The following is a 26,570-nucleotide window of genomic DNA, read 5'->3' on the forward strand; positions in this document are numbered from 1 at the left end:
AAATTTCCGGTGAATGGACATCACAGATATTTCTCATTTTGTAACATACACGATTAGGTCATCCGTCATCCGTGAAGCTCACGCAACTTCATCAACTCAGTAGCAGCGATTCCTGCACTCTCCTACAGTACCAAACAACGATGGGCCTCGAATTACAAACAAATTCTGATGGATTCTTACCAAGGTGATAGGCCTTTCAAAGGCTGGAGCATGTACCGCGCCGAATATCTTTCAAGCTATCAATACCATCTGCCGTTGCAGCGTCAGTCAGGTTTTGGCTGTGGATACATGGAAATACTACCTTGGTTAAAATCTGTATCTCTTGCACAATCGCTCTCCAAATCGTCTCTCGGTGTTACAAGACCATGAGACATCAAGGATCCAGCCAGGATAACCGTTAAGAGGATGTAGGTGGCGCGGTTCAGTATCATGGTGATTTTGATTCCAGGCAATCCTGGCAGCGCTGCTATTTATCCTTGAGCGCATGTTCCCGGTATTAGTTCTACGGAACCTTCTCCCTATGTCCGTGTCTCCGTAATATCCGGATTCAGGCATCTTTGTAGTTCGACTCAAAATTGGCGCTGCAATCACCGTCTAATTTAGAGTAACCATTCTATCTCAGTTAAGCATCTACCCAGGTACCTCAAACCGAGCAGGATCATTGTCTACTATATCCCGGCATTGATACCGTCACACCATTCAAGTACTTGCCTTCCGCGTTGCATACGAACCTGACGACAGATCTTGAAAATTCTGGGGCGGCTATCGCCTAGAAAGGAAGAGAAGTTTTGCCGCCACGATACGATCATAGCCTTCAGGGTCTATGACTCCGTCGGTATATACTAGACGGCATCTTGTTTGCATGGTGAGAGCCTGAGAGTCATAATCTCTGTATTTGGGCTCCGGACCAATTCCTCTTCCAGTTCTGTGGCCGCTGAGAACAACGCTATTCTCCTGATACAGTATCGCTCTGAAAGGCGTGTCTTAATTTCACTCTTCAATCCAGAGATTTCGACAATGAGGCGTCGAAATCTGTTCGGGTTCGATATAAACGGAATTTCACAAAGCCTAATACCGCCTGCTCCAGGTAAAGGTAATCCACATGCCAGCGCGGTTCTTCGGCGGTTCTCAGATGTCGAGCAGGCGCCCAACAAGAAACCGTAACTGCGGTCAAATAATTCTGTGTTCGATACGACATCATTTGATGCGTGCCAGATGGAACCTGTACTCCTTTTTCAGATGATCACCGTGACCACTTCTTGTATGCTTCTGTAGCTTGTGTGTTGTCGAAACAACCGGCTGCACGTTTTTCCTACTGCTTTAAACACGACCACATCGGAAGAGTAGTGATTTTCGCAGCCCCTCTGCTTCAACCCGGCGCTAGTTTGAGCACTTTTCGTTGTAACCCAGACTATCACGATTCTGCGGCAACTTTCTACCAAGTCGTTTGCAAGGTCAGTCACTGGTTCGCCTTCCTTTTTCCGAAGTTTATAAGTGAACGGCTTTTTGTTCTTAGAGAATGTCACCTGTGCTTCAATTATACCAACGTAATGCCTTCAGTACGAGCGTGACTACCAGGCAGACTGCCTGGGCGCTCGCACTTTTCTGTGTTTCGATGCTCATTCTCTGGATGTCTGCTAAAGATAGTCTGGGAAGGCCTCGCCCAGAGTACAACTTACATACGCCAACAGAACTGAGTAAGTACAGTCCTGTTCGCCACCAATCCCCGCAGTTAACTTCTATTACCTTCTCCGTAGGCACCTTTTCGTTTTTTGTTGAATTCGACGAACCTGTAGCCATGCGCATTGTCGATTCTGCATATTATGATATCGACACCGAACAAGGTGCTCAAGAATGGGCCCAGTTACTACCTGCCAACGGTCACACTGTTCACATCGCTGATGAAGATGGTGTACCGCATGTTCACACCGTTTCACTCTTCCATAGCCTCAAGTGCCTTGATATCGTTCGGCGGCAGTTCATTACCACTCCAGTCCAAACCCCACCTCCCATTTTGATCAGGCATTGCTTGCAGTACCTTCGGCTCACCTTTCTTTGTCAACCGAGTCTCTGGCTTGAGCCCGCCCATGACCTGGAAGGACATGTCGTTCGAGATTATGATGCTGTATGCAGAGACTGGACCTTGATTTATAGCGAAGCAGAGCGCAATCAGCGCTCGTACAATTATTGGGCAAAGATGAACACCAACTCCACTTCGACATAGAGCCTGCAGGGTTACAAGTACCTTATGCCCTTAACTTGAGCAGGAAGGAAGGAAATATACCTGGCGGAAGCAGTCAGCCCCTCGTTGAGGAAAGAAAGTCGTTCGATTGGCTCTTCTACATCAATCATATGTGCCATAATATTACGAGACTTCCAGCCCCATTACCTATCAGGCCGGCCCCCCCTCGCTAGCCTGTACGTCAATTTGTTCGATTTGGTATATGTAAATGTGGCATAGCACCCACTCCTTGTTTTCGCCCCACAACCGTCTTTCGCCCGAAACTTAGTCTCATCCATGTCATCATCAGCGTCTACGTCGTCGGACAGGCCTGACCTGCCTGCCGGCACACTCGTCATGGAGAGGACCAACTTGATTGGTGACTGCCTTTCCCAAATCTTCTTTGGTATTGTTCTTTCGTTTTTTTGGCTGGGAGATACCGATCCCTGAACTCCTGTCACCCACTTTCCTAGGTGCTATAGTAGTCGTATTCCTACAGACCATGTATGCGCTCGTTTATCTCCCTCACCGCCGAGGCGAGAAGAGGAATTGGTTCCTCATAGCATACACTTTTGTCTCGTTCACCTTTGCCACGACGTTCATTTCTGTGAACATGAAATGGTTACAACTCATGTTCATTGATCATCGTAACCATGCCGGGGGCCCGATTGGGTTCTCAATGACCCAGTATTCCCAGCCTGCTGTGGCCACCGCCAATGTTGTTGGCGTTATGTGCGGTTGGATGGCAGATGGATATCTCGTACGTGTGATATGACAAGTGCCGTGAACTATACTGTTAATAGCTCGATGACTACAGCTGTACCGTTGCTTGGTCATTTTTCACTTCAGGTTATATGTGATTACTCTGCCGATTCTGATTTACCTCGGAACGCTGGGTAACTATGACCCCCTCTCTTACTCTAATTAATCTAATCATCAGCCCCGAAGCTATGGGATCGTTGTTCCTCTTTCAAGCCTTGCGACCTGGCGCGAGTCTATTCAGTCACCTCAGCGTGAACTTTGGCGTGCCATATTTCGCGATGACGGCCGGTCTTAATGTCCTGATCTCGTTACTCATCGCAGGGCGCTTGCTGATGTATCGTCGACAACTGAATCGCCTTTTCGGACGTGAATACGCCGCCGCCGCACCTTATGTCTCTGCAGCAGCCTTGGTCGTCGAGAGCTCATTCATATATGCCATCAATTCCATATGTTTTGTCATACCGTACGGCTTGGGGAGCCACGTAGCGAACATATTCTTACCACTACAGGCTTTAGCTCCAGTAAGCGATTTATGTCCTTGATATCTTGACTTGCTCACATATATCGCTAAAGGTGCTAGCTCCCATGCTCATCATGTTCCGTGTAGCACTCCAGCAAGCTTGGGATACCAGTACTCTATCAGCACCCGTGTCCAGTCTTCAGTTCAGATCTAAGTCTGCTCCAACTTTTCAAGAAAAGCCTATTTGGCGCGGTGAAGCTGACGGAATTTATCTTCCAAAAACGACTTCAGGCGAGAGCGACAGTAACGGAAGTGCACAAAGCAGTTCCAAGTCATGAATTTAATATTCCTTATCTCCATGTTCTTTAGATTGTACGAAAATTGGATACACAGCTGTGTGATGATGACATCTGCAATGGGATTTGAAGAAAATTGTGAGAGCCAGAGAAGTCAATCCATCACTGGAGATTTCGGATCTCTATGCTGCCCTAAGCATCAGACACTATAAAAGAGGTCAAATTCCAGTTGATAAGGTTGGACCTTCAAAACAATGTCTCTAACAGAGGGTACCATTCCATTTGCAGTGAATGGGGAAGTCTTTCACACATGGTACAAGATAGCAGGCAATATAACGTCCTCCAAACGTCCTCCACTTATCGTCCTTCACGGTGGCCCTGGAGGCTCTCACGATTACATGCTTCCCCTTGTCGACCTAACCGCCAGAGATCCCCCCATCGCTGTTATCTTCTATGACCAAATCGGGACCGGGCACAGTTCGCACATCCACAATCAACCCTCCTCATTCTGGTCTATCGAGCTCTTCGTCAACGAGCTCGAAAATCTCATTACCCACTTCTCCCTAGCCGATAAGGGCTACGACCTGCTCGGGCAATCATGGGGTGCACAACTCGGGGCCGAGTTCATCATACGCCGGCAACCACGCGGACTCCGACGGCTTATTCTTGCGAATGGGCTCGCTAGTGCAAAATTACGGAACGAAGCGAGGTGGAAACTCATGGAAAAGCTTCCGCCCGAGGTGGGAGAGACCATCAGAAGGCATGAAAAGGAAGGGACGACGCTAGCTGAGGAATACAAAGCAGCATGGCGCGTGTTTTACGCAAATTACGCATGTCGAATTAACCCTACTCCAACTGAAGTCATTCATACCATCGGGCAGACGGAAGATGATGATGGAGGGGCTATAGTTCTGGACAACATGTAAGGCCGTCCGTTCAAACGCTAAGCTACGCTCTCTGATGTCGTAATACCACAGGCGAAAGAATATTCTCGAATTTGAATGGGATATCATCGATAAGATCCATCTCGTCCGTGTCCCGACGTTGATCATCAATGGCGAATATGATTATATGACCGACGAAGTTTGCGCACCCTTCTTCTGGCGAATTGACAAGGTCAAATGGGTGAAATTTTCGCATTCTAGCCATATGCCTCAATGGGAGGAGAGGGAACGGTATATGGATGTTGTAGACGGATTCCTTAGTAACCAGGCATAGGGTTGGATGCTGTTCGGAGGTACTGCGCAATTATATTTGGAAACCAACGAGTTGTAACGACTCTTTGGAGCCTTGATAACGATCAGTTTTGTTCAATAATCGGAAACAGCCAGCTTAACCTCGGGCTACAGAACGAAGGCACTTATTGTTGGAACTCGTGCTTCCATCACCGCCCAGGGTACTAGATAATCATCATGGATCCTATGCATCTGCTTCTGGGATGGTTATACATACCAGGTGGCATTTAGATGCACTAAGATTGAAGCGGTGACGGTAACAACCGAAACTAATACTTTGATCGCACTTCTGAAAGCAAGACCCTCGAGTAAGGAGGGCAGGGCATCATCTGAAAGCAACATTGTTGATGAGAATATAGTGGTGGGTTTAGCATTCGTTCTTCCACCATCAATACCATCGGCGATGACTGTGCGACCACTCCACGTATATTTCCTTTGGTTCTTAACCGCAACCAATGTTGGTATAGTGCTGTGGAGACATCGGCGATTCTTCTCGTATTCTGATACAGGACAGGTGATGTCTGGTAAGCCCAGAATCGTCTTCACCAGAGATGAAACAGCTCACCAAGAACAGATGATTACAGCTATATTGGAGATGACTTTCCTCTCTATTACCCTCTTGCTGGTCCCCCCCTCGATGCAGACCCTGTCGCCTTGACATTCCGGGAATCTGTTCGTTTCGAGTACAACAAGACCGACCACGTTGCGTTCGATGAGTGGTACTCCATTCTCAAAGCCATGAACTTTGGTCGCGTTCGGTTAGGACCAGAAAACCGTGTTTTTGTCCCCGTCCACTACCACGAATTGCATTGCGTTCGGATCCTGCATATCGCGCTGTTGAACCCGGCACATGAAGGGATGCCAAAACATGTTAGGCATTGCCTGAATTACCTTCGGCAGTGGTTGCTGTGCGAGGCGACGGATGCAATGGAGAGGGGAGACTTTTTGGAGAAAGACTATGAGTCGGACACCGACAGAGTTGGTGGAACTCAAATTTGCCAGGACTGGGAGAGAGTATATGAGGATATGAATAGGAACCATGAGAGGTGGCTGACGTTCAAAAAAGTGTGGACTTGAAGAGTAGAAGGGATGAGGATATAAGTCGTAGCGGAAAGCCCCAACGAAGGGAAGAGCGCAGGCAGAGTATCATTTTGCGTTTTGCTTCATCAAGCCACTATGTTCACCTGACTTAATAATGTTCTGCGGGGAGAAGGAAGCGCAAGGAAGACCTCAAACTGACCGCTGACCTTCTTTGATGGTCGAATTGAAGACACTAGTAATACAAGGATTGCAATAGTATATAACCTGGAGAAAGTGTCATCTTTTTCAAGCACCAGACAATAATGCAACGTACCCTAATGATGGCTCATTCCGTTCCTTTCTTCTTCTTCTCCTCAACAAGTTCGACATTGTCAGTAGGAATACCTTTCAGCAATCCTACCCCATCTTCTATCATCTCAAGTATCTCATCGCTCACATCTCCTTGTACGACGATCTCATCCTGGCCTTGGGGATTTTTCGTAACCGATGATCCCGTAGCAAACTTTGAGGCAAGCTGTTTCGCAACTTTCTTCAGGTCAACACCGAAGGCTTCAAGGCCGTGAACGGTTGTGACATATTTCCGCTTATTTCGCTCGATCCGTTTGATGGTAATCTGGGGAAAATAATTAGATTTATCGCTGTCAGGAAAACGAGTAACACGCACCTGCGATGCCATTTTCTTCTTCAGAGCAGCATCCGCTTTCGCCTCCGCTTTGGCTTCCTTCTTTGCGGTATCCTTCTCAAGTTTTTCCTGAGCCTGCAAACTCAGAGTTCCGATCTTCGCTTGTAGTGCCTCTGTAGCCAGTCAGTACCAGCGTCTAACGATGAGATTATCTAGCCAACCATCGGAATAGTATTTCTCGTACAGATCAGGATGCGCTTCATGCAGCCATTGTTTACACCGCGTGAGATGTTCGCCGAATTCGCAGTATTCTGGTGGATACGAGCATACTACAAGACGAATTTGGGTGAGCGATCCAAAGCGTTGGAACTAAAAGGTGAAAAAGGACCGGAGCAATACAGAACTTGGACTGGAGGGGTTGGCTCGACTTGTGGTGAGGCGTCTGTTTCTGCAGGTGCTGGCGGTGGAGAGGGCTCGCGATTGCGGCTTTTCCTGGGAGCCATGGAGAAAAGTAAGTATCGGATTATCAGCCTGCCCTAAACTTCATGTGCCAGATGTTCGGTCCGCTATCCGCGGCCATTCAATGAAAATATGCCTCTGCTGCTTGCTCGAGGAATGGGATGTAATTGGCTATAACAAGGGCCTTAGAAACTGCCCTAAATCTAATTGCGACACGTGAACAGCATGGCTATGTAGTGATACAAGGGAGAGGTGGGAGGGGGACAGAAAAAATTGCTAGCAACTTGTACAATAATGGCATGGTAATACTAAATGAGATTTGGTTAGATGTGGCAAAGCCAGAGACTGTTCGAATGAGCCATTTGTGAGATGAGAGAAGAGGCAGAGCCTCGATGCCTGGGATTGGCAGTCAGAATTGAATGACAGTGAGAGAGCAGAGTTCATCTCACCTAGGGATGCAGGCTGAAGGTGAAAATGAAGAAGAGACACCAGAGCTGATGTCTCTCATGAATCAGCCTCAGCCAAGAGTCGGCACTGAGACAGAGTCGGCACCGGCGGCCCATCTTCGTGGACGAGCGGAGCTCCGTATCGAGAGATTGTGGGTACCTCGAGAGCCACGCAGAGGCCTGCGAAAACGCTCCCTACCCTTGGAATCCATCTTTACGACGATCCAGTCACGTCTTTTGTCTTTTCGTCTTTGACTATCATCTATATCGCGTTTACATTGTGAGGACTGCTTTCTCTAATTTTATTCCGCTAACATATGTTACACACACACAGAATGCAACATAGAATGCAAACATCAAGGCCAAGGTTTTATTCGAATCCGAGATTGCAAGCAGTGGTATCGCAGGATTCGGATGAACGCTTCGCTGTCTAGTATCGGCGGAAGCCATCATGCTACTAACTTTCTTTCTGGTCCATCTTTCGCTGGTCGTGGTGTACCACCTCCGAATTCCGGTGGCATTTATCCATCTAATGTAACTCACACTAGGTCTGTGCATCTCCAACCAGCGAGAAGACATTCGGTACCGTATCTTGGCCAAAAAAATCAGAGTCGAGACGAAAATGACTGTCCTGTGGCAGCTCGCCCTCCACCGACACAGGCGGTAAGTGGTAAAAATCACAGTGTGGATAATTCTCTCTGGCAGGAATCTCAACCCGTTTGGCACCCAACCGTCTCAGCGCCTGCAACTTGCACGACAGCTTCTTCGCAACATGGTCACTCTTCAATCGTCTGGCCAGCCATGCAAGCGGACACTCCTTACCAACGAAATCCTGAAGGACCTTTCTATAGGCACCAACGTCCACCATTCGTTCCCTTGGACAACATATCAGAAGCAGGTATACCTAATTGCCACAACTTTCTTCCTTTTTATCTGCTTCCCGACACCGAATTGCAAGGCATCAATACCTCAATGACTTCGATTTCCACGACTCCCTGCAACAGCGGGACGCAAAACACAGCACCCGTTATTGGCGAAAACGCTGATCGTGATATGCAGTATGAGCGACCTTTTTTGATGACGGTTAATGACGGATGAACATGACCTATTTGCCACTGAAGGCCTCCAACATCATCGATCATTGCCAGCAAGTCCTTCAAACGACGAGCCTCCGTTACTGGTGGGAGTCAACCATCACGACTCAAGATTATTTCAGCTTCTCTCCTTGGCTATGCCCTACCAAGCGATAGTCATACCCAGGCCGATGTCTTTGGACAACAACACTTTGACAGACAACGTCACAATCCAGATACCTTTCGCTGCGACAGAGATCATGGACCAAGACGGCGACAAATTGCACGAGTTGGGTCGAACACTGCTGGATCATTTGCTTCCGTTTGCCTGCACTACGTCGATGTTAACCTGGATTGCCCTACGAGTGCTTCCGCGAGTAGAAACACGCTATGGACCCCATGCCGAAATGCAGTTACAATCATCCTTAACTAGCATACTCATGACAGCGTTCAGACAGTACTTCGTTGGGGTATGTTTGCTGCTTATACAACACTTACTACGTTATCGAACAACTGACCTGTGATCTTTAGGAACGTTCGATTCTTAGTAACCGACTATCTATCGTCCTTGCAGAGACTGTAGGGGAATTCTTCACTTCAGAACTTCTCGGTGGACAAGACCTTTTCCTTGCTCTGGACACGCTTCTCACATCGTCCGCACATAACCGTATCGCGGCTACGGTCGCTCTTCTTGGTCGATGTGACGATACATTGTTCCGTCCAACTCATCATGCACTTTTCCAAGCATTCTGCATAAAGCTGACACAACATCAGGCTAACGGAGTATACATTCATGGTGAAAACATGACGAACGGACAGGCGATTATCATGGTACGTTGTTCTGTGGTAGCCGAAGCTCGACTGGCACAGTGGGCTTTCCGACAATCGCTGAATGTGGGAATGATAAAAGCCCAATTTTCCAAGTCGGTTAGTTAAACAAATTTGCCGAGGAAGTTCGGAAGATACATTCCTTGTCTCATGATGTAAAATTGGATTGGGAGCGGATCTTGATAGAGCTTGATAGCTCTGCTGTTTTCATGCATTTTTCCTCGTTTCGAAAGTAAAATGTTGTAACAAGGACATCTCGCACGACCATGAGAAACTGAGCGAAATCTGGAACCTATAAGCGCTACCCGAGACACTAACCGAGGAAGCTAAGGATTCGAAGAGAATCAGAAGAAACCACTATCGGCTACAGTGTATTTTTCCGTGAGCGGGGTTACGACGTATCGTTGGGGAACAGATGGGATATACCTCAACCTTCCTTGCGGCTGAAATGTTGGTCAACTCGAGATAACTTAGTTTCCTGAAAGTCGAACGATAGGAGCTTTTATGCTGATCGGAAAGAAGAAAAGTGTCCATGTGAGGGAATTTCCAACATAAAAACGAAGGGATGTAAGCTTAACACTAGCCTAACTCCCTTCAAGTTTGCTCCAGACTCGAAAATGCATTAACTTGAGACAGGAGATAAGCTGGGTCGCTCGGCAATACACGGCAGAGCCTCGGCAACGTCCGTCTGGTATGAGACCCGGGCGTAAAAATTGAATTCGCATTCGGAAAGAACCTGAACCTGAACAAGACACCCGACCTTGCTCGACGACAGCGACACTTTAGACCCCATGCCCACTGGCTCTCCCTTGCCATCACCCATGGCCTTGAAGAGGTCCTCGCCGCAGCACTCGATGTTCAAGAAGCGGTCGTCGCAGTCACTGTCTCACATGGCCTCGGCGGCATCCTATCTATCTGCACTGTCTCAAGCAGACGCTCGTGCACGAAACAGCAACGGGATGTCGCCTACATCGACACCGGCGTTGTCCTTGTCGTCGTCGGTCACCTCATCATCGGAAGATACTGTACTCAACGAGGACGATGAACTCGACAATGGCGACGGTTTGGTTATTCCTACTCGTCCCCCCACGTCTGAACAGGTCTTCACGACCGTTCACTCTGAGTTTGGGCACTGCGCCAATGAGGAATATCGCTGTGTCTCCCAGCATACCCCCGGTACTATTATCCCCGGCCACGTCGAGCAGGATCCCCCATACTACATCCTCCTTTCAACATACATTAGTTACCTCATTCTAATCTGTCTTGGTCACTTCCGCGATTTCTTTGGAAAACGTTTCAACCCATCCGCCTACCGACATTTGATGGCCCATGACGTGCGTGCCTATCTGACGACGAAATTTCCGCTTCTTGACTAACGCGTTTTACTCACAGGGATATGCCCCTCTGAACTCGGATTTTGACTCCTTTTACACTCGTCGCCTGAAACTACGTATGGACGAGTGTTTCTCCCAGCCAATCACAGGTGTTGCAGGCCGTACTATACAGCTTCTTGACCGCTACTCTCCCGATTACAATCATACCCAAATCCTCACCGGGACGCGTACCCGAGCGCTTAACATCTCTTCATACAATTACCTCGGCTTCGCACAGGCTCGGGGCGGCTGCGCCGATGTTGTGGAAGAGACCATCAAGCGATATGGCGTGACAACATGCGGTACGCGTCTGGAAGGTGGAACGAGCGAGTTGCACACATTTAGTGAGGCGCTCGTTGCTCAGTTTCTTGGAGTGGAAGATGCGTTAATCAGTTCCATGGGTTTTGCCACCAACTCGAATTATATTCCTGCTCTAGTCGGCAAGGGCTGCCTGATTATCTCCGACGAACTCAACCATGCCTCGATTCGCTTTGGTGTGCGTTTGAGTGGAGCAAGCGTGCGCACATTCAAGCATAATGATATGGCGAGCTTGGAATCACTTCTCAGGGAGGTCATTAGTCAAGGCCAACTCAAGACACACAGGCCCTGGAAGAAGATCTTACTTATCGTGGAAGGCCTGTACAGCATGGAAGGGACTTTTGTCAACCTTCCTGCCATAATGGAGTTGAAGCGAAAATACAAGGTCTGTGCTTCATAGACGTTATCTCGAGGACTCCATTACTCATGTCTTATTCGTATAGTTTTATCTGTTTATTGATGAAGCACACTCTGTGGGCGCTCTTGGTCCTCATGGTCGTGGTGTGGCAGATTACTTCAATGTCGACCCTCGCTCTATTGACATATTGATGGGTACATTCACAAAATCATTTGGCGCCGCAGGTGGGTACATTGCCGGGAACAAAGCGCTCATTGACCGTCTTCGCCTCCGTGGCTATTCTGGAGCCTATGCCGAGGCCATGACCCCTCCAGTGCTAACCCAGATTATAGCCAGTATGGCTAGTATCATGGGTGTCAATTTGCCTCCACCATCGACCTCTTCTCGACACGGAAGTGTTGGTCCTGCCGACGAAATATATCAATACCCTGGCCCCGTACCAGCAAGCTCACTTCCTTCATGGGTTACCCTCCCAACTGCATTGTCTTCTAGTGAAGAAGGGCGTGACCGGCTACGTCGTCTCACCTTTAATTCGCGATATTTCCATTCTGGACTGGTCAAACTCGGCTTTATCACCTACGGCCATCCGTCCTCACCGGTTATTCCCCTTCTAGTGTTCAATCCCGGAAAAATGAACATGTTCCATAGGATGATGAAGGATAGGAAAACTCCCATCATTGTGGTAGTTGTTGCATATCCGGCAACTCCCCTGGTCACGAGTCGTGTTAGGTTCTGCGTGAGCGCGGCACATACAAAGGAAGACATTGATTGTATCCTACGGGCATGTGATGAGGTCGGTGATATCCTCGACTTGAAACATGGAATCCCCAAATCGGAGAGGTGGGCTATCGAGGATATTGTTGGTAGGGCCGTTGAGTTGGCTAACGCATGAACTTTTACACGGATGGCATGAACTCAGTAATCTGTGTTACATAGATGGGTGAATGCTGGAATGACTGATGACTTTCTATTTTCAATACTTTATTTTCATGTCGAGTATTTAATGAATCTATCTGTGTCTTCTGTACCCCCCAGCTGAGTTGTGTGTATCCTGAAAGTAAATATGTAAGTAAAATAATAAATCTTTCGAGATAGGATCAAAGATCCGAAGAGCGACAGGCCTTTCCGGACTCCGCTCGACATTGACCTCCACGTCCTTGAGACACCGCTATGGACGAGGAAGAAACACAAATGCAATTTTTATCTGCCATGATGGGCAGCGACTTCAGCACCGAAGTTGCGCGTCGCGTTCTTCGAAAACACAATGGCAGTGCAGAGAAGGCAGCCGAAGCTTTACTCGCAGGCGACAATGGCGAGGACGATGCGGTGGTTTCTATCCACACAACGGGTACCACCCAGCCCGCTGTCATAGACCTCACGAGTGACGACTCTGAGGAAGTGAATCGTGCCATTCGCATGTCTCTGAACGAGGACGAGTCGCCACCGCCGAAGTTTGGCCCGAGCAATCGTGCCCCAGATCCAGCTTGGCAAGTCGTAGCGTCGAATGTGAGGAGTCCTTTGCTTCCTATCTGATGATTGACGATGAATATATGTGTAGGTATCTACCTCCAACGACGCCCAGATGGAACAGGCCATTCAAAACAGCTTGGAAGACTTTGCAGTGGAAGACGACGACCACCCATCTGTTGAGCTGGCTGTACGAGAGGGTGGAAGGTATGTGTATGCATGCAGTCCTTCCAGATGCTCATCGCCTTACAGGCCCGTGGCAATTCGACCAGAAATATCGAATCTGGCGTATGCTGCATTGGTCAGTTCGCGATACCTGCGTAAGGTTACGCTCATGGAATATTTCAGATCCTACAAGCACTGTACTATGTTCCCCAAATACGACGAAAGGTGTCCGAAGTCAACCTTGACTCGCCGCTGCTGCAAGAGTATCCTGTTGGTAGGGAATTCCTCTGCTCTTGCTCCATATAACTGAAATCGGGGTGCAGAACGGGAAGCACTGAGGTTACTCCGGGATATGTTCGTGCACCAGGATCTCGCGCAGCTATCTATCATTCTCGATCAAGAAGTCTTACAAGCCTTCCGGGCGCAGCCTATCCATGAGACTCAGAAAATCTGCGAATACTCGCTCAGTACGTCCGTCGTTTCTGCGCAGTGCATTGCTGACTTTATTATTAAAGGATTCTACGGCGAAGTCATGGGCGTTCTAACGCACTATATGAGAGCCGAGGATCCAGAGTAGGCTTCAGCTTCTTATTGCAAGTAGTCTGAGGCGTATCCACCTACAGAGGAGTTCCTTTGGGTGCTTTGCAGTCTGGAACGGTGCATATTGTCGACGGCAAACGCCACAACCAAACCCCGCATCACAAGAACGAAATCCTCACACCCGTATACGTGGAATATGGGTGGAACGATGTGCATGAGGATCTTGTACAGCGTCTGTCCCTGACTCTAATGCAAGAACTCAATGCACTCCAGTACAAGTACGAAGTGATCGTTGAACCGGCTCCGGAAGTGGTGGCGTTCGTTCTCAAAAACGAAGGGAAATGCTTATCTCCTCCGGCACTAACTTTTCCCAAGACGATATACATGGATCGGTTTTTGAACGAAAGCACTGAGTTTGCGCATCAGAAGCAGCAAGAAGTGCGGGATATGCAAGAGGCTGTGAACAAGCTGTGGCAAAGCAAACAGGCACTGACGCAATTTAATGTATGTGTGGCTGACGTTCATTCTACTGTAATTGTGGCTGAAAACGAGGCTCTTGGACCTGAAGAACAAAGATACCCTGAAGGATCTAAGGACGACACTGTACTATTACGAAGAGGTGGCGCAGGCGAAAGATGATGATCCCGACCGACGTGCTCGTATTGACGCAATGGTTAGCAAACTGCGAAATTCGATTGGTGTTATTGAGAAGGAACTTGAAGGTTCGTTAGTTGAACGAATTTAAGGTGTCCAAGTCGACTCATGATGATGCCTGATAGTCATCGATATGGAGAGCACGAGGCTGTTAGAGGAGTCGCAGCGCGTACTTGACTGCCCAGAACTCAAGAACCACCCTGTAAGACAGACATTTCTTCTTTGGAGCTGACGGAATTTTGCCTCAATTCTATCTAGTACGATCTCCGCGCTGTTCTGATGCACGACGGACTGCCGGGGAGGAAGCATGTCTATTTATACGTGCAAGACGCGGGGGGGATTTGGTGGAAAACGGTGGATACCGTCGTGACTGAGGTGATGCGACATTTTAGCGGTTAGTTTCCCCAATTGCAAACTGATGGTTGTCAGGTACCGGAGGAGGATGTGTTTCGGGATACCACAGGAATGCTGCTCGGCGCTGGACCATACATGCTGCTCTACAGCCGCAGTTTATCCAAGGAGGAGCTCGAAGCGCCGGTACAATGGCCGAGGGAGAGCACGGTGCGTGGTGGATATTCCGTGAAGCCAAGACTGATATTGTAAATTTGTTCTGTCACAGGAGCTGACAGAGATGAATAACAAGACATTTTTGGACTCTTTGCCACCTGAGATTGCGGCCAGGGCCCGACCGAGGACAGGGAGTAGCATTGATCATGGAGATATGATGGATACGACTGCATAGAGGAGGAATTTATGTTACGCAAACTGGTTAGCCTGGAATCGACGCCCGTGTCGTGGATTACACGCCACTCCTCGTAGACCTTGCAAGAAAAAACTGAATCCGTTGTGATGGATTTGCCCTGGATACGTGACAGAATTGCTGTGTGTATGTGATGGATCAGCTGAAAGGGCTCAGTGTCTTGGCAGATGAATCGTAAATTGCCAAATGGGGAGGAGATGAAAGAAGAAGACCGCGCCATTTTTTTCTCCATTATTATCTCTTTCTTCCTTACGCCCATCTTGGTGTCCGTTCACCGTCCTTTTCTACTTTGTCCTTCGCGGACCAAGCACATTCCTTTATATAAAAGCCTGTATTTCTTGACGACAGCCTTGCTCAGCCCCGCAATGCCTTTCTTCAGCAAACGTTCTCTCTTTGCCGCCGTCGCCACTGCTCTTTTACCAGCGGTGCATGCCCATGGTCAGGTCAAGGGCGTCTTGGCCAACGGGGTGTATACGTCGGGTCCTAATGTACGTGTTGGCGACACTGACAAACGCCCTATTCGACTGAAGTTTTTCATTTTGTAGATCTACTACGCCGCCGACTCGAAGAACGCCGGCACTCCTGTTCGTGTACAATATCAAGCCTCTGGAACGGCCTTTAACGTGCCTTCGCAATGGAGTGACAACTCGTAAGATGGCGCTCATTGGGATGATGGCGTTTGAGCTAATTTCGCGTTGTCAGGGCCATGGCTTGTGAAGGTGCCTCTGGCGCTCCCGTGTCCGTCAATATTACTGCTGGCAGTGTCCTCCGTATCTATTGGGCTGGTGCTACCGATGACCTGCTTGGCAAGGCTGGTGTTGGCGACACTGGAGGAACCGACTCTACCAACTACCCTTGGGTCCATGCGTGAGTCCTAGATTTGATTGAAATTATCTTGAGCGCGCTTATCTTGACACAGCATGGGTCCGATCGCCGACTACATTGCGACTTGCAATGGAGACTGCAGCTCCTTTGACGCGTCCACCGCCGGCTGGTCCTTGCTCGACAAGATGGGGATCGATTACAGCCAGACCATTTCTGACGATCTAAGGACGACGATGGCCAATAAGCCGGAAGAGTACTATCCGACTAGCGGAAGTGGGCTGTGGGCCATGGCCCAGCTTGGTGTGTCAATTTGTTTGACGTTTGGGGAGCAACTGGATGCTAACCTATGGATCAGTGGCACAGGGTTCCTGGTGGGAGACGACTATCCCCGCTGAGCTCGAGGATGGGCAGTACATTGTAAGGAACGAGGTGAGGCAGTGAGTATGAGATGTGGACTAGTACTGATTGTCGATGATAGATGACTGCCGTGCACAATCCCCTTAGCGATGGTGGTGACCGTCCCGGGCCGCAGATGTACATTGCCTGTGTGCAATTGAATGTAGAAGGTGGCGGGTCGCAGTCTCTGCCCGCCGGCACCCAGGCTGGATCGTAAGTCATCTAAGGTCGATCACGTATTGTTGATGCTGACTCCATCATTCGTAGCCTGTACTCAACGACAGGTGACTTTGCCAATTATAATATTTATGCCGGCGACGAGTGGACGGACCCCTTCCCAGACGTCTTGAGCTTTGCGTCGTCTTCTTCGTCATCTGCAATCACCTCTTCATCCTCCTCTTTTTCTGAGGCTTCTTCCTCGGAAACACCCGCTCAGACCTCCACCTCGTCTTCTGATGATTCTTATTACGCCCCATCCACGACACTGACATCAACTGCCTCTGCAGAGACTGCCTCGAGCAGCAGCAACAGCTCTACTGGAGCCTGCCGCGAGCGCCGAAGCATCAAGAGGCGCATGGAGTCTCACAAGAATATGAAGAGGCAGTCCCTCTCCCACACGCACTAAATTTCTTTTTGTTCTGATGACAGGTACCCATTGTGGTCTGGCGCATCTCTGATACCTCATTTTATTACTACCTTGTTCGCTGTGCGACAAGCCATCATATACAAGCATCTTTGTGAATTAGCATTTGCATATACCTCTCTGCTTTGAATGTATTATTCCGTCTGTTTTGTAAATAGCCCCACGGCCGCGGGATGTTATTGTTACCGACGCTGCATGTCCAGGGATACTTGTTACCGACGTCGCTTGTCAGGGGTCTCCTGGGTATCCAGGGACGGTCCCTCATATTGGACACGCTAAAATTGAGGAGCCAGGGCGGACAGTTCACCCATGGACTTCTGCGTGACGTCCTTGCCGTACAAGTATGGGGGTTATAACTTACCACCATCCGTAGGGTGCTCCTAGGCGAATCTCCTTAACTTTGGTTCTGTACTCACTCTGGTGACCAGTCTCAGTGGGGGAAGAGCGTAAAGTCGGATGGTACATGCGAGGCTTCTGATTCTGTACATAGGTCGACGCCCAGTGGAGTTTGGGCCAGGACAATCCCCGCATATCGAGACCATTTTTCGTTATCACCGCCGAGCTTGAATGCAATAGTTCATACTACACATGCGTGCTACCCAGAGCCGACGGAGGATACATACTAAACTCGCATCGTCATAAGGTATTTCATGTTCTCGAATTCTACGCTTTCTTCAGAACTATACTAAGTAGCAGGACCGTCAATAATGCTATGCTAATGCAAATTGTCTCCTAAACCCGACTCCGTCGATGTCGGTAGTGGTGGTGGCAGAACAATACGTATGCTGTCACTTCATACACTCATATCTATCCGAGTCCAAACTGAAACCTGCTTGTCAGAACGGTCACTGACAACTGTATCTATCGCTTTCCGTTGTTATGACAACACTTGGATGTTACTACGCCTGATAGTGGATCTATCATCTATCATATAGTCTCTTAGTCGCTGGTGCGATTTTGTCACAAAGTTTGTTTGTATGCAGAACCAAGACACGAGGTTCCAGGTTTTTTATACCCTGATTACCACCACCTCTTTGATAATCCAGATGCGTAAGAGATCCTTATTCCTTTACACTTATGTTCCTCCTACGCACGACTGTGAAATAGCTCACTCGACGGAAAGAGAAAATCTTTTCATGACACGTACTATCGCCTCGTCTTCCACCACTGCAACCCCCACTGGCTCTCTAAGAACGGTTGCTATCACCGTTCGTCTTCGTGAGTTTTTCCTTGCTATTATGACTCTTTCACGAGCCGAGACTTGTATATCTTCAGCTTGGATATTGTCAGAGCAACATGTGTCTTCAGGCATGAGATGGTCTAGGTACTACTTTGCTGACGGACCCGGATGATCTTTTGCTGACATGGTTACGCAACTTATGCCAGCCTCCTTATTATCGAACGTCTTTCGTGACACATTTGATTTAGGTTCTTTTGGTTACTCTATGTTTCACGAGCGTCGATAGCTCATGTCAATAGTACAAGGATGGATGTCCAATGCAGCCCACCGCAAGACATTCTTATGGAGGTATTACTGCTCCTTACTGCTCTCTCAAAGAAGTATCAATGAAACCTCTGTCGCATTCCACTCCAATGACAGCAAAGCAATTAGCAACACAACTAATACCGACTATGACGATCAAGTGTAACTGAACATGTCAATCTTCATGCCTATTAGGACAGCAGTATGCCAGCACTCTTCTCAAGCCTGTGGTCCTATCGTCGCATTCCTTTGAGACCGAATATGGAGTTACCGAGTGAGTTTTTCTCAAACTTGACGAAGCTGAGATCTAAACTTAGTATGCCTTTGCAACTGAAATCATCCTTCAAGATTGAGCTTTTTCCACATCCCACCATCGGCATATTGACTAAACTACACTTATTCTAGTAATTTCTATTGAATCAATTTCTTACTCAGCATGCCGGAATGCCGGAATGCTCGAATTCTCTCGCAGATTCCAACACGACTATTCTAGTCCAGCATTCTTACCTGGCTGCTTCAGAATTGCGAATTGGGATTCCATGATTCAGGGCTTTGAACTCGTTTGTATAATGGTTGCCGACAAGAATGTGGGGTACATCTCAACATCCTGACTTATCACCGCCATCTCTACTGGGGTCCTTTTTCAGAGGGGCTGTACTGGCGTTAGTGGAAGAAGTGCGTCGAGGTATTAGTAGCTTCCGAAGCCGATGGTTAGGTTTCTGATTCCACTGGTATTTGTAAATTGGCGCCAATAAGTAGTACATTTATCTTCAAGGGTGTAACACCTTCTCAAGAAATATCTGAAAGGCAAACATACGGAGCGAAGTGGAACATCCCATGCCTTCCATTTAGGGCAGGCTGTTCTCGTTGGTGATGACACGACCCGTGCGACCCCCCAACAACTCCCCAGCTTCGAATTTCATCCATGCACTGGAACTGGGCGCTTAAAAAGTACCTAGACCCCAGTTCTCAATGGACAGACGCGACTTGGGACACCGTCAGGTGCTTCGTGCTGTTTTCTGCCGTAACGCGTTAGCTGCAAGGAGTTGAAGGCACCTATTTACCATCAAGGGTGTGTAAGCACCTAGGGAATGAGGCCCTGCTATCTTGGTGATGACAGTGCTAATGTGGGATGGAGTGATGTCGCGAATTTAAAAGGTAGGTCCTGGAGGCATCCTGAGCCTGTTTAACCTTTAATCTTTGTTACAGCTTATTAGTCGTATTCGACATAAAGGTACCGTTTCTTTGGAATCTTAATTAACGTTAGTGATTCGATGAGCGTCAATCAGATTCACCTGAGAATTTTAATTCGGACGGGGCGACCAAGCGCGTCTAACCACAGATTTGAATCCTATATAAACCCTATGGACCTTCGCTAGCCATTCCTTCACTTTCCACCATGTCCTTCTCAGGTAGCTCAGATCCTCCGATGCTCCCATACCCTGATTCCTCTTATCATCACTGTTTCTGCCTGTGCCCCTTGGGTCCCCTATGACCCAGTTTTCACGGTTTGCTGCAGTGCAACAAGCGCAACTGAAGACCTCGAAGGCAATGATGAATGGAATCCCTACCATGCGGAAGGGGAGCGATAAATCTACCAAAGAGAAGAAACCAATGCCCGACAAGAGCAAGACTGAGATCCCTTGCGATCATTATCTGAAGCGCTTCCAGATTTGGGACCTTGAGGAGTTCCGTTACGTCCCATATGACCCGAGCGCTAACGCATCTCCTCCTGCCCCCAAGGAAGAAGATAAAAACAAGTACTTCTACATCGATACACGGTATGAACATGAACGAGGTATGTCGAATGTCTTTCTGTGAACAGTGTGTTAATAATTTCTGTCTAGCTGAACCAAAGGTCTGGGTGACAAATTTCGGCAAACCATCGCTTGCTTTCTTGCGGTACGTCTCCCTCTTTCGATTATCTGTCAGTCTGGATAACCTATCACAATGCTTGTACGTGTACAGAGTCACTGTTGGAGATACCTTCTTCTACCAGGAACCCGAGTACCTTGTCACGTCCTTTTTCCCGAAGCTGTCTTTGATGAGAAAGACTCTGGCGACCGCGCAGTCCTTTGCTTTGTCAGACAAGACGTATACGCAGGAGGAATGTCTTCAAGTCGTAAAGGCCGTAGGACTGAATGACGTAGGAGAGGAAAACTGCATGCCAAGCATCACTTCGTCCATTCCGACGCTTATCATGCAGCATAGCAACCCCCGACGTCAGATATGATCCAACAAGTGAAGGAATTGGTAGAGCATGTCCAGGTTCTCATGGCACATCTCGAGGAACAGTTCAAGTCAAGGTATGTATGACACTGACTTCATTCTATTGGCTGACAATATGATCTAGCGCCGATCGAGTGGCTCTGGCCAGTAGCTATGGTCACGCTGAGTTTGATCTGTAGGCGGTTGGTCCTCGAGGTGGGGAGAACGGACTGATGATATATATGTTCAGACTTCAATACTTCTTTGAGCCTGGTCAGGAGATGGTTACTACTGACAGGTTTCGTAAACCGGTGAGTTCATTCGGACGTCGCTACTGTCTGTAATACTGACCGAGTCGTTCCAAGATCGCTGTGATAATTGAGAACGCTTACTATGACAATGAGCAATAGTACGTCGACGCTCTCGATTGTTTTTGCGCTATTTCCAACTTTATCCAGTCCTGATCCTGGTCGATTCTTCTACGTTGTGTGCCAGGGATTGTTCTGGAATGGCACCTCAATACCACATACAACGTAAAGTGAAAGAGTATAAGGTTTGTAGACGTCGGGTGATTGTCGATTGCTGGAATTGATTTTCGATGTAGGGTACCAGGGAAATGTCGTGTCTCCCTTGGACCAAATTGGAGCCCGATGTTCAGGTAAAACTCAAAGGTTGGCAGATCTCGCTCTTGCTTACCAGGCTAACTGTATACAACTCCAGCTCGCGGAAAGCTATACACAGCGCATTCTGGTGTGCACTACAGAGTTTGTAAGTGATACATTGAGGGTACATATTCCTCTCATTGACATGACACCCAGATGGGACTGTAAATATGACCATCTGTCTCAATCTTCTTTCCCGATACCTTGTCCTTAGAAACGTGTTATGACCGATCGGATGGCGTACGATGATTGGCCGGGCTACACCCGCAACCCGTTAAGTGAACAACTTATGCTGTGTATGCATACTTATACCATTGCTCTAGTGATCAACTTATACCTGAACTTGAAGAGGAGCGTCTTCATCTCCTTCCTTCAGAAGTGTGAGAAACTGTGCTATTGTGAAGCTTCTTGAATGACTTTCTCTACCAGTTACGGACTCAATCTGATGACCAAAGAGTGGTCCAGTTTCCTCATCGAGGTATTAGAAGAAGTGGTATTTGACGAGCATGCATGGGATCATCTGGTCCTGGATGAGGATGTTAAGGTTCGCATATGTCACGTTAAACTGGGAAGCCTAGGCTGATCAATAATCCTTCAGACATTAATTAAAGGCCTTGTCGAGGTGACCAAGAACAAGAACTCCTCCAGAAAAATGATCAGCGACGTCATCTCCGGGAAGGGTGATGGCCTGGTGGGTTACGAAGAAAATGGTTGACCTACGATATTGAAAATGTACCTAGATTTCTGTCCTCCATGGTCCCCTGGGAACCGGTGGGGTCAAAAGCGCTGGTGATGCTTCTAGATGTACTAACAACAGCTATCAGGGAAGACCCTCACCACCGAGTCAGTGGCAGAGCTACTCCGTCGTCCACTTTATATGGTTGGTTCATCGAAGCTCTCTGCTCGTCCCTCCCAGTTAGAGGTAAACCTTCAATCTACTCTCAGTGTAAGTATCAGCTTTCTCAAATTATTCGAGCACTCATTCCCGGATCATTTTAGTTAGCAACAACATGAGACGCGGTGTTGTTGATCGACGAAGCGGATGTGAGCGACTGTCATCAAAGTTTGACGCTAGAGTTTTCTAATTATTGGGTTATAATAGGTTTTCCTGGAGCAACGCAGTCTGCACGAGGCGAGTCGACTTGTTACTCGACATTCCTCAGCTTGTCTTACTTTATTTTTAGCTTGAGAGAAACGCTCTGGTTTCAGTAGCGTTAAGAGTCCTAGAGTATCACCGTGATGTCACTACAAACCGGATCAAAACATTTGATAAAACCTTTCTGTCTCGTTTCTCGATCGGTCGGCCTTCTTTCTTTGGAACATGTTGCAATTACGCTGATCGTTCTTGACACAGCTATCAAGTATCCCGAACTTGACATTGCTGATAGACGCGCCATCTGGAAGAAGTTCTTTAGCCTCACTGATTGTACCGTATCTGCGGAAGATCTGGAGGAGCTGGCAGTGAAATCGTTCAGTGGTGAGTAACGATATGTTCCCCTTATAGTGGAATGCTCAGCCCGATCACAAGGGCGCACTATCAAGAACATTGTAAGTGTCTGTCCGGTCCCCTTGGCCTGTGTGAAACTCATAATTCTCTGAATCAAGGTCCGAATGGCGCAGGCATTAGCTCTTTCAACGTGGGTTCCTCGATGTATCAGACGGTTTTCAAATAATCAGCTTCTTTACAGAGACAAGCCATTTGGCATCGAGCATATTCAGGTGGTTTCGAGAGTTCAGGAAAAGTTCCTGGACGAGTTTTCACGTTTAGAGTGGTGACCGTTGCTAGATCCTATACCTTTTGTTTTCGATCGATCTGATACTGAATACCCCCCTTTGTTCTTCGTTGGCTAGCGAATATCGATGCACGTGGAAATTCCCCGAATCCGGAAACAATGGGAGAAAAATACTTGGCTGGCAACAAAAGGATGCTTTACATAAATAGCAGCCTAGTTCAACTTCTCAGGATCACTCGCATCCGGCTTTTACTCTCACTCTCACCTATAGCCGTAATATGGTTTCTGTCGACCCTGCGCTCGAAGTTATATCTCAGGACAAACCCAACACCTCAGATGAAGCATCCGCTGAAATGTCCGCCGAAGAACTCGAGAGCAAGACTGAGGTACAATGCGAACACTACCTTCAACGCCACCTGCTCCTCAAGGGCTATGAATGGGTTCCTTACGATCCAAGCACCTACGTAAGGCCCAAGACGGAACGAGAGGACCTGGACAATTACTTCTATGTGAACTTCAGATATGATAGGAAAGGAGGTGCATTACATCGGTTCACCAAACATTCAAATCCAACTTACCTTGCTATAGCTGATCCTTCCCTCATCTTGTCACATTGGAGCAAAACACTTCTCTCGGTTCTAAGGTAAATAATCATGTATTACCACGACGTTCCCCAAGGTTGACTTTATCTACAGAAAGCTTTGTGGAAGCGAATTTTTCAGTAAAGATCCCAAGTACAAAGTCGTAGCGTTCTTCCCGAACCTGAAGATGCTCAGAGAGAAATTGGATCATGCAAAGTCCGTCTTGTCCTCGGAAGTAAATTATACAAAAGAAGACGTTCTGGAACTTTTGAAGAGCCTGGGTACCAGCGATTTGGACGAGAGTGTGTATGCTAGCAATTTTCCATCGCAGATGTACTGAAATTCCGCGCAGAAGTTCTCCAATCCGATGCTCTACTGCGAGTGGCTGATATCACTGAACATCTTGGCGTGTTGGTGGGGTATCTCGAGGAACAATTCCGGCCAACGTACGTATCTGATGGCTGAATCTTACTCTCTTTTTCCCTGATTCGTTTGTCAGGGCTCTCCGGTTAGAGTTAGTCACGAGCTACGGACACATCGAATACAACCTGTCAGTTTCTATTGTAATCTGAGAACACTAAGAAACTTATGTGCTGATAGGCTCCAATATTTCTTTGAACCCGGACAGCATGTCTCCGCAGTGGACTCTGATGGTCTACCGGTTAGTGACACAAATAATTCCATGTCCTCAAGAATCCTAACTTGCAGAACTCTAGGTTTCTTTTGTGATCAAAAAGAGACGTTACGAGAGGTAAGTGCTATGCTCCTTAAGTTCCAAACAAATTAAATGTCCGTCCCAAGTGTAAATAACCAGCGTTACCTCTGCGTTTCGGGATATGGATTGTATTGGGACGGATATGGCTATGAGCATAGAAAATTAGAGGGTAAGATCCCCGAGTTTGAGGTGGGTTTGATAGCTATGTAAAGCGCTATTCATCGTTAACATGGGTCTTAGGGAACGGAAGAAGCTTCCTCTCTTCCAATTGTCCATCTCACTCCGTTGCTGAAGGAGAAGCTGATTAGTATGTCACACTATGATTTTCTGTTTGAGGGCTAACATTCTGTTGCAGAGAGAGGTCGCCTTTACGCCAGTTATTCAGGGCTGCACTATAAATTATGTGAGACTTTCAGTGACGTTTTTACCTCATGTTGACTGGTTACTCTTAGATAAGGGGGTGAGCAAGCACTTGCATTTGTTTTTGCTGCTATTTCAACGGTCACTTAGAAAAGAGTCATCGTCGATGTAGTTGCCTTCAACCATAAGTCAGGCTACATACGCGATCCGTGAGTGGCGTTATCGTCATTCTTCATTAAGATGAGGTTCTCAGCCGTAGGACCTTTCCAGTAATCAAAAAATTCCTGAGATTGATGAAGAGGAGCTGCACCTCCTTCCTACCAAAGTATACGGATTTAATTTGGCAACAAAAGTTTGGACTAGCTTTTTCGTCGAGCACCTAGAACCAGTCACGTTCGATGAGAATGCCTGGGATCATCTGGTCCTTGACGAAGATGTTAAAGTGCGTACCTTGCAATCGTTTTCGTTTGCCAGGCATGTTAATATCTTGCCAAAGACTCTCATCAAAGGACTTGTCGACGTGACAAAGAATTCCAACTCTTCCTCCAAAATTATCAGCGATGTTATATCCGGTAAAGGAGGTGGATTAGTAAGTGATCCCCGTAATCCGTTTCCGCTTCACTGACGAGTCTATTTAGATTTCCGTCCTCCATGGTCCGCCCGGAACGGGTATGTAAATTTCTCAATGTCATCTCCATTATTGATGAATGATGCAGGAAAGACACTAACGGCGGAGGCCGTTGCTGAGCTTCTCCGTCGTCCATTATACATGGTAGGATCTTCTGAGCTTCCATCATCACCATCTGGTCTGGAACGTAGCCTTGAGAGTATTCTGAGCGTTAGTGTTCATCGTCGCATTTTGTCCACAAAAGGCTCACCTTCTCCTTAGTTGGCTACAGCCTGGGATGCTGTCCTTTTGATTGATGAAGCTGATGTACAGTGGCTCAGATTTTTCTGCCTAGTCACCAAGTATCTAATATCTCTTTGCGACAGGTTTATCTGGAACAGCGGAGCCTTCATGAAGTGAGTCTCGAATTTCTAGAGAATGACACCTAGGCTAAAAGCGAAACACCATCAGCTGGAACGGAATGCTCTCGTCTCTGTTGCACTTCGTGTTCTCGAGTATCATCGCGGCGTACTTTTCTTGACAACAAATCGTATCAGCTCATTTGATGAAGCGTTTCTTTCCCGGTTCTCGATCGGTATCTTCACTAACTTTCATTTATTTGATGACACTAATCGGGACCTTACGTGCAGCTATAAAGTACCGTGAATTAGACTGCGCAGGAAGATATGTTGTCTGGCGCAAATTCTTTGAAATGGCTGGATCAACCATCATTGAAGATGAGGTAGTTTCTGTAGCGGAGGGTTCCAGCAACGTCTCTCGAGTTGACCTCGAAACATTGGCCCAGAAGAACTTCAATGGTGTGTCCGTCTTACATTTATACCTATTCGCCTCATTTACGAGCACCCATTAAGGTCGAACCATTAAAAATATTGTGAGCTCCGGTGATCGCCTTTGTTTGCTTGCTCTAACATCTCAAAGATCCGAACAGCTCAAGCTTTGGCACTCTCATAGTCAGTTCACCTTAATAATTCTTTATAGTCGTGATCTGAATGCTTTCATAGCAAACAGCCGCTTGGTATCACTCATGTTCAAGTCGTACTGCGAGCCCAAGAAAAATTCCTGGACGAATTTTCGACTATGGACAGGCCAATTAAGCTGTAGTCTGAATCTGGCAAACAGATTTTGCTCGTATCACTGGATATATTTCTCTTTCCGATATTTCCCTCACATTGGACGATAGAGGGTGTACAGAGACCTGTTTCGACTAACTTACCTTACACGGATATTGATATACCAATACGTAGCTCATGATTAGAAT

The 26,570-nt window shown here is 47.6% G+C and overlaps 13 protein-coding genes across 13 annotated transcripts; 11 read left to right on the forward strand and 2 right to left on the reverse strand.

Annotated features, from left to right (window-relative positions):
• Positions 1-1,102: 1,102 nt before the first annotated feature.
• On the forward strand, positions 1,103-2,224 carry BT62DRAFT_1000859 (uncharacterized protein; the record flags this gene model as incomplete). Its single annotated transcript, XM_043176677.1, has 4 exons — positions 1,103-1,184; positions 1,240-1,454; positions 1,517-1,697; positions 1,758-2,224. 4 exons carry the CDS (start codon positions 1,103-1,105, stop codon positions 2,222-2,224), a joined length of 945 nt encoding a protein of 314 aa, XP_043045103.1.
• A 294-nt stretch (positions 2,225-2,518) lies between these two features.
• BT62DRAFT_883844 (uncharacterized protein) lies at positions 2,519-3,781 on the forward strand (the record flags this gene model as incomplete). The annotated part of the gene is made up of 5 exons (XM_043182774.1): positions 2,519-2,627; positions 2,695-2,981; positions 3,039-3,117; positions 3,170-3,504; positions 3,557-3,781. 5 exons carry the CDS (start codon positions 2,519-2,521, stop codon positions 3,779-3,781), a joined length of 1,035 nt encoding a protein of 344 aa, XP_043045104.1.
• A 125-nt stretch (positions 3,782-3,906) lies between these two features.
• On the forward strand, positions 3,907-5,054 carry BT62DRAFT_927329 (proline-specific peptidase). The gene is made up of 2 exons (XM_043185225.1): positions 3,907-4,661; positions 4,717-5,054. The coding sequence occupies exons 1-2, from the start codon at positions 3,994-3,996 to the stop codon at positions 4,955-4,957; spliced, it is 909 nt and encodes a 302-aa protein (XP_043045105.1). The 5' UTR covers positions 3,907-3,993; the 3' UTR covers positions 4,958-5,054.
• Positions 4,988-5,316, reverse strand: BT62DRAFT_1000862 (uncharacterized protein; the record flags this gene model as incomplete). Its single annotated transcript, XM_043176678.1, has 3 exons — positions 4,988-5,028; positions 5,077-5,138; positions 5,192-5,316. The coding sequence occupies 3 exons, from the start codon at positions 5,314-5,316 to the stop codon at positions 4,988-4,990; spliced, it is 228 nt and encodes a 75-aa protein (XP_043045106.1).
• BT62DRAFT_942627 (uncharacterized protein) lies at positions 5,155-6,265 on the forward strand. Its single transcript, XM_043187838.1, has 2 exons — positions 5,155-5,498; positions 5,549-6,265. Exons 1-2 carry the CDS (start codon positions 5,378-5,380, stop codon positions 6,049-6,051), a joined length of 624 nt encoding a protein of 207 aa, XP_043045107.1. The 5' UTR covers positions 5,155-5,377; the 3' UTR covers positions 6,052-6,265.
• A 75-nt stretch (positions 6,266-6,340) lies between these two features.
• BT62DRAFT_916573 (density-regulated protein DRP1) lies at positions 6,341-7,140 on the reverse strand (the record flags this gene model as incomplete). Its single annotated transcript, XM_043184003.1, has 4 exons — positions 6,341-6,628; positions 6,680-6,810; positions 6,859-6,966; positions 7,026-7,140. 4 exons carry the CDS (start codon positions 7,138-7,140, stop codon positions 6,341-6,343), a joined length of 642 nt encoding a protein of 213 aa, XP_043045108.1.
• Positions 7,141-7,910: 770 nt separating this feature from the next.
• On the forward strand, positions 7,911-8,730 carry BT62DRAFT_927332 (uncharacterized protein). The gene has a single exon (XM_043185226.1). The coding sequence runs from the start codon at positions 7,957-7,959 to the stop codon at positions 8,638-8,640; it is 684 nt and encodes a 227-aa protein (XP_043045109.1). The 5' UTR covers positions 7,911-7,956; the 3' UTR covers positions 8,641-8,730.
• Positions 8,731-8,773: 43 nt separating this feature from the next.
• On the forward strand, positions 8,774-9,551 carry BT62DRAFT_1000866 (uncharacterized protein; the record flags this gene model as incomplete). The annotated part of the gene is made up of 2 exons (XM_043176679.1): positions 8,774-9,085; positions 9,147-9,551. 2 exons carry the CDS (start codon positions 8,774-8,776, stop codon positions 9,549-9,551), a joined length of 717 nt encoding a protein of 238 aa, XP_043045110.1.
• Positions 9,552-10,055: 504 nt separating this feature from the next.
• Positions 10,056-12,523, forward strand: BT62DRAFT_942634 (PLP-dependent transferase). The gene is made up of 3 exons (XM_043187839.1): positions 10,056-10,777; positions 10,836-11,519; positions 11,578-12,523. The coding sequence occupies exons 1-3, from the start codon at positions 10,235-10,237 to the stop codon at positions 12,382-12,384; spliced, it is 2,034 nt and encodes a 677-aa protein (XP_043045111.1). The 5' UTR covers positions 10,056-10,234; the 3' UTR covers positions 12,385-12,523.
• A 139-nt stretch (positions 12,524-12,662) lies between these two features.
• On the forward strand, positions 12,663-15,510 carry BT62DRAFT_1040190 (uncharacterized protein; the record flags this gene model as incomplete). The annotated part of the gene is made up of 12 exons (XM_043178414.1): positions 12,663-12,998; positions 13,051-13,166; positions 13,212-13,260; positions 13,308-13,398; positions 13,448-13,591; positions 13,640-13,697; positions 13,748-14,168; positions 14,233-14,386; positions 14,444-14,520; positions 14,577-14,693; positions 14,748-14,879; positions 14,938-15,510. 12 exons carry the CDS (start codon positions 12,663-12,665, stop codon positions 15,058-15,060), a joined length of 1,818 nt encoding a protein of 605 aa, XP_043045112.1. The 3' UTR covers positions 15,061-15,510.
• Positions 15,444-16,924, forward strand: BT62DRAFT_1000869 (uncharacterized protein; the record flags this gene model as incomplete). The annotated part of the gene is made up of 7 exons (XM_043176680.1): positions 15,444-15,566; positions 15,624-15,727; positions 15,781-15,945; positions 15,998-16,203; positions 16,259-16,332; positions 16,382-16,512; positions 16,567-16,924. 7 exons carry the CDS (start codon positions 15,444-15,446, stop codon positions 16,922-16,924), a joined length of 1,161 nt encoding a protein of 386 aa, XP_043045113.1.
• Positions 16,925-19,916: 2,992 nt separating this feature from the next.
• On the forward strand, positions 19,917-23,071 carry BT62DRAFT_1000871 (P-loop containing nucleoside triphosphate hydrolase protein; the record flags this gene model as incomplete). Its single annotated transcript, XM_043176681.1, has 21 exons — positions 19,917-20,223; positions 20,273-20,327; positions 20,394-20,571; positions 20,637-20,731; positions 20,779-20,829; positions 20,884-20,944; positions 20,999-21,042; positions 21,092-21,119; positions 21,238-21,304; positions 21,354-21,401; positions 21,452-21,459; positions 21,510-21,568; positions 21,619-21,675; positions 21,725-21,839; positions 21,894-21,986; positions 22,036-22,066; positions 22,120-22,241; positions 22,480-22,594; positions 22,650-22,772; positions 22,824-22,843; positions 22,901-23,071. 21 exons carry the CDS (start codon positions 19,917-19,919, stop codon positions 23,069-23,071), a joined length of 1,848 nt encoding a protein of 615 aa, XP_043045114.1.
• An 83-nt stretch (positions 23,072-23,154) lies between these two features.
• BT62DRAFT_436171 (P-loop containing nucleoside triphosphate hydrolase protein) lies at positions 23,155-26,501 on the forward strand. Its single transcript, XM_043180880.1, has 23 exons — positions 23,155-23,565; positions 23,617-23,671; positions 23,724-23,911; positions 23,962-24,055; positions 24,109-24,159; positions 24,210-24,270; positions 24,326-24,360; positions 24,411-24,513; positions 24,565-24,631; positions 24,680-24,727; positions 24,777-24,784; positions 24,835-24,893; positions 24,955-25,126; positions 25,181-25,273; positions 25,323-25,353; positions 25,401-25,522; positions 25,574-25,618; positions 25,678-25,707; positions 25,763-25,886; positions 25,942-26,109; positions 26,164-26,183; positions 26,231-26,262; positions 26,314-26,501. The coding sequence occupies exons 1-23, from the start codon at positions 23,307-23,309 to the stop codon at positions 26,411-26,413; spliced, it is 1,965 nt and encodes a 654-aa protein (XP_043045115.1). The 5' UTR covers positions 23,155-23,306; the 3' UTR covers positions 26,414-26,501.
• Positions 26,502-26,570: the final 69 nt, after the last annotated feature.

The sequence above is a fragment of the Guyanagaster necrorhizus genome, assembly GCF_019112545.1.
Source record: "Guyanagaster necrorhizus MCA 3950 unplaced genomic scaffold BT62scaffold_3, whole genome shotgun sequence".
In the NCBI taxonomy this organism is placed as follows: Eukaryota; Fungi; Basidiomycota; class Agaricomycetes; order Agaricales; family Physalacriaceae; genus Guyanagaster; species Guyanagaster necrorhizus.

Excerpts from the sequence above, each read along its gene's own strand:
- BT62DRAFT_927329 (XM_043185225.1), top strand. The coding sequence starts at position 3,994 with ATGTCTCTAACAGAGGGTACCATTCCATTTGCAGTGAATGGGGAAGTC. Across the intron at positions 4,662-4,716 it reads GCTATAGTTCTGGACAACAT|GCGAAAGAATATTCTCGAAT; the intron begins GTAAGGCCGTCC and ends GTAATACCACAG.
- BT62DRAFT_942627 (XM_043187838.1), top strand. The coding sequence starts at position 5,378 with ATGACTGTGCGACCACTCCACGTATATTTCCTTTGGTTCTTAACCGCA. Across the intron at positions 5,499-5,548 it reads TACAGGACAGGTGATGTCTG|ATGATTACAGCTATATTGGA; the intron begins GTAAGCCCAGAA and ends CACCAAGAACAG.
- BT62DRAFT_927332 (XM_043185226.1), top strand. The coding sequence starts at position 7,957 with ATGAACGCTTCGCTGTCTAGTATCGGCGGAAGCCATCATGCTACTAAC.
- BT62DRAFT_942634 (XM_043187839.1), top strand. The coding sequence starts at position 10,235 with ATGCCCACTGGCTCTCCCTTGCCATCACCCATGGCCTTGAAGAGGTCC. Across the intron at positions 10,778-10,835 it reads GACATTTGATGGCCCATGAC|GGATATGCCCCTCTGAACTC; the intron begins GTGCGTGCCTAT and ends TTTTACTCACAG. Across the intron at positions 11,520-11,577 it reads AGTTGAAGCGAAAATACAAG|TTTTATCTGTTTATTGATGA; the intron begins GTCTGTGCTTCA and ends TTATTCGTATAG.
- BT62DRAFT_436171 (XM_043180880.1), top strand. The coding sequence starts at position 23,307 with ATGGTTTCTGTCGACCCTGCGCTCGAAGTTATATCTCAGGACAAACCC. Across the intron at positions 23,566-23,616 it reads CAGATATGATAGGAAAGGAG|CTGATCCTTCCCTCATCTTG; the intron begins GTGCATTACATC and ends ACCTTGCTATAG. Across the intron at positions 23,672-23,723 it reads ACACTTCTCTCGGTTCTAAG|AAAGCTTTGTGGAAGCGAAT; the intron begins GTAAATAATCAT and ends CTTTATCTACAG.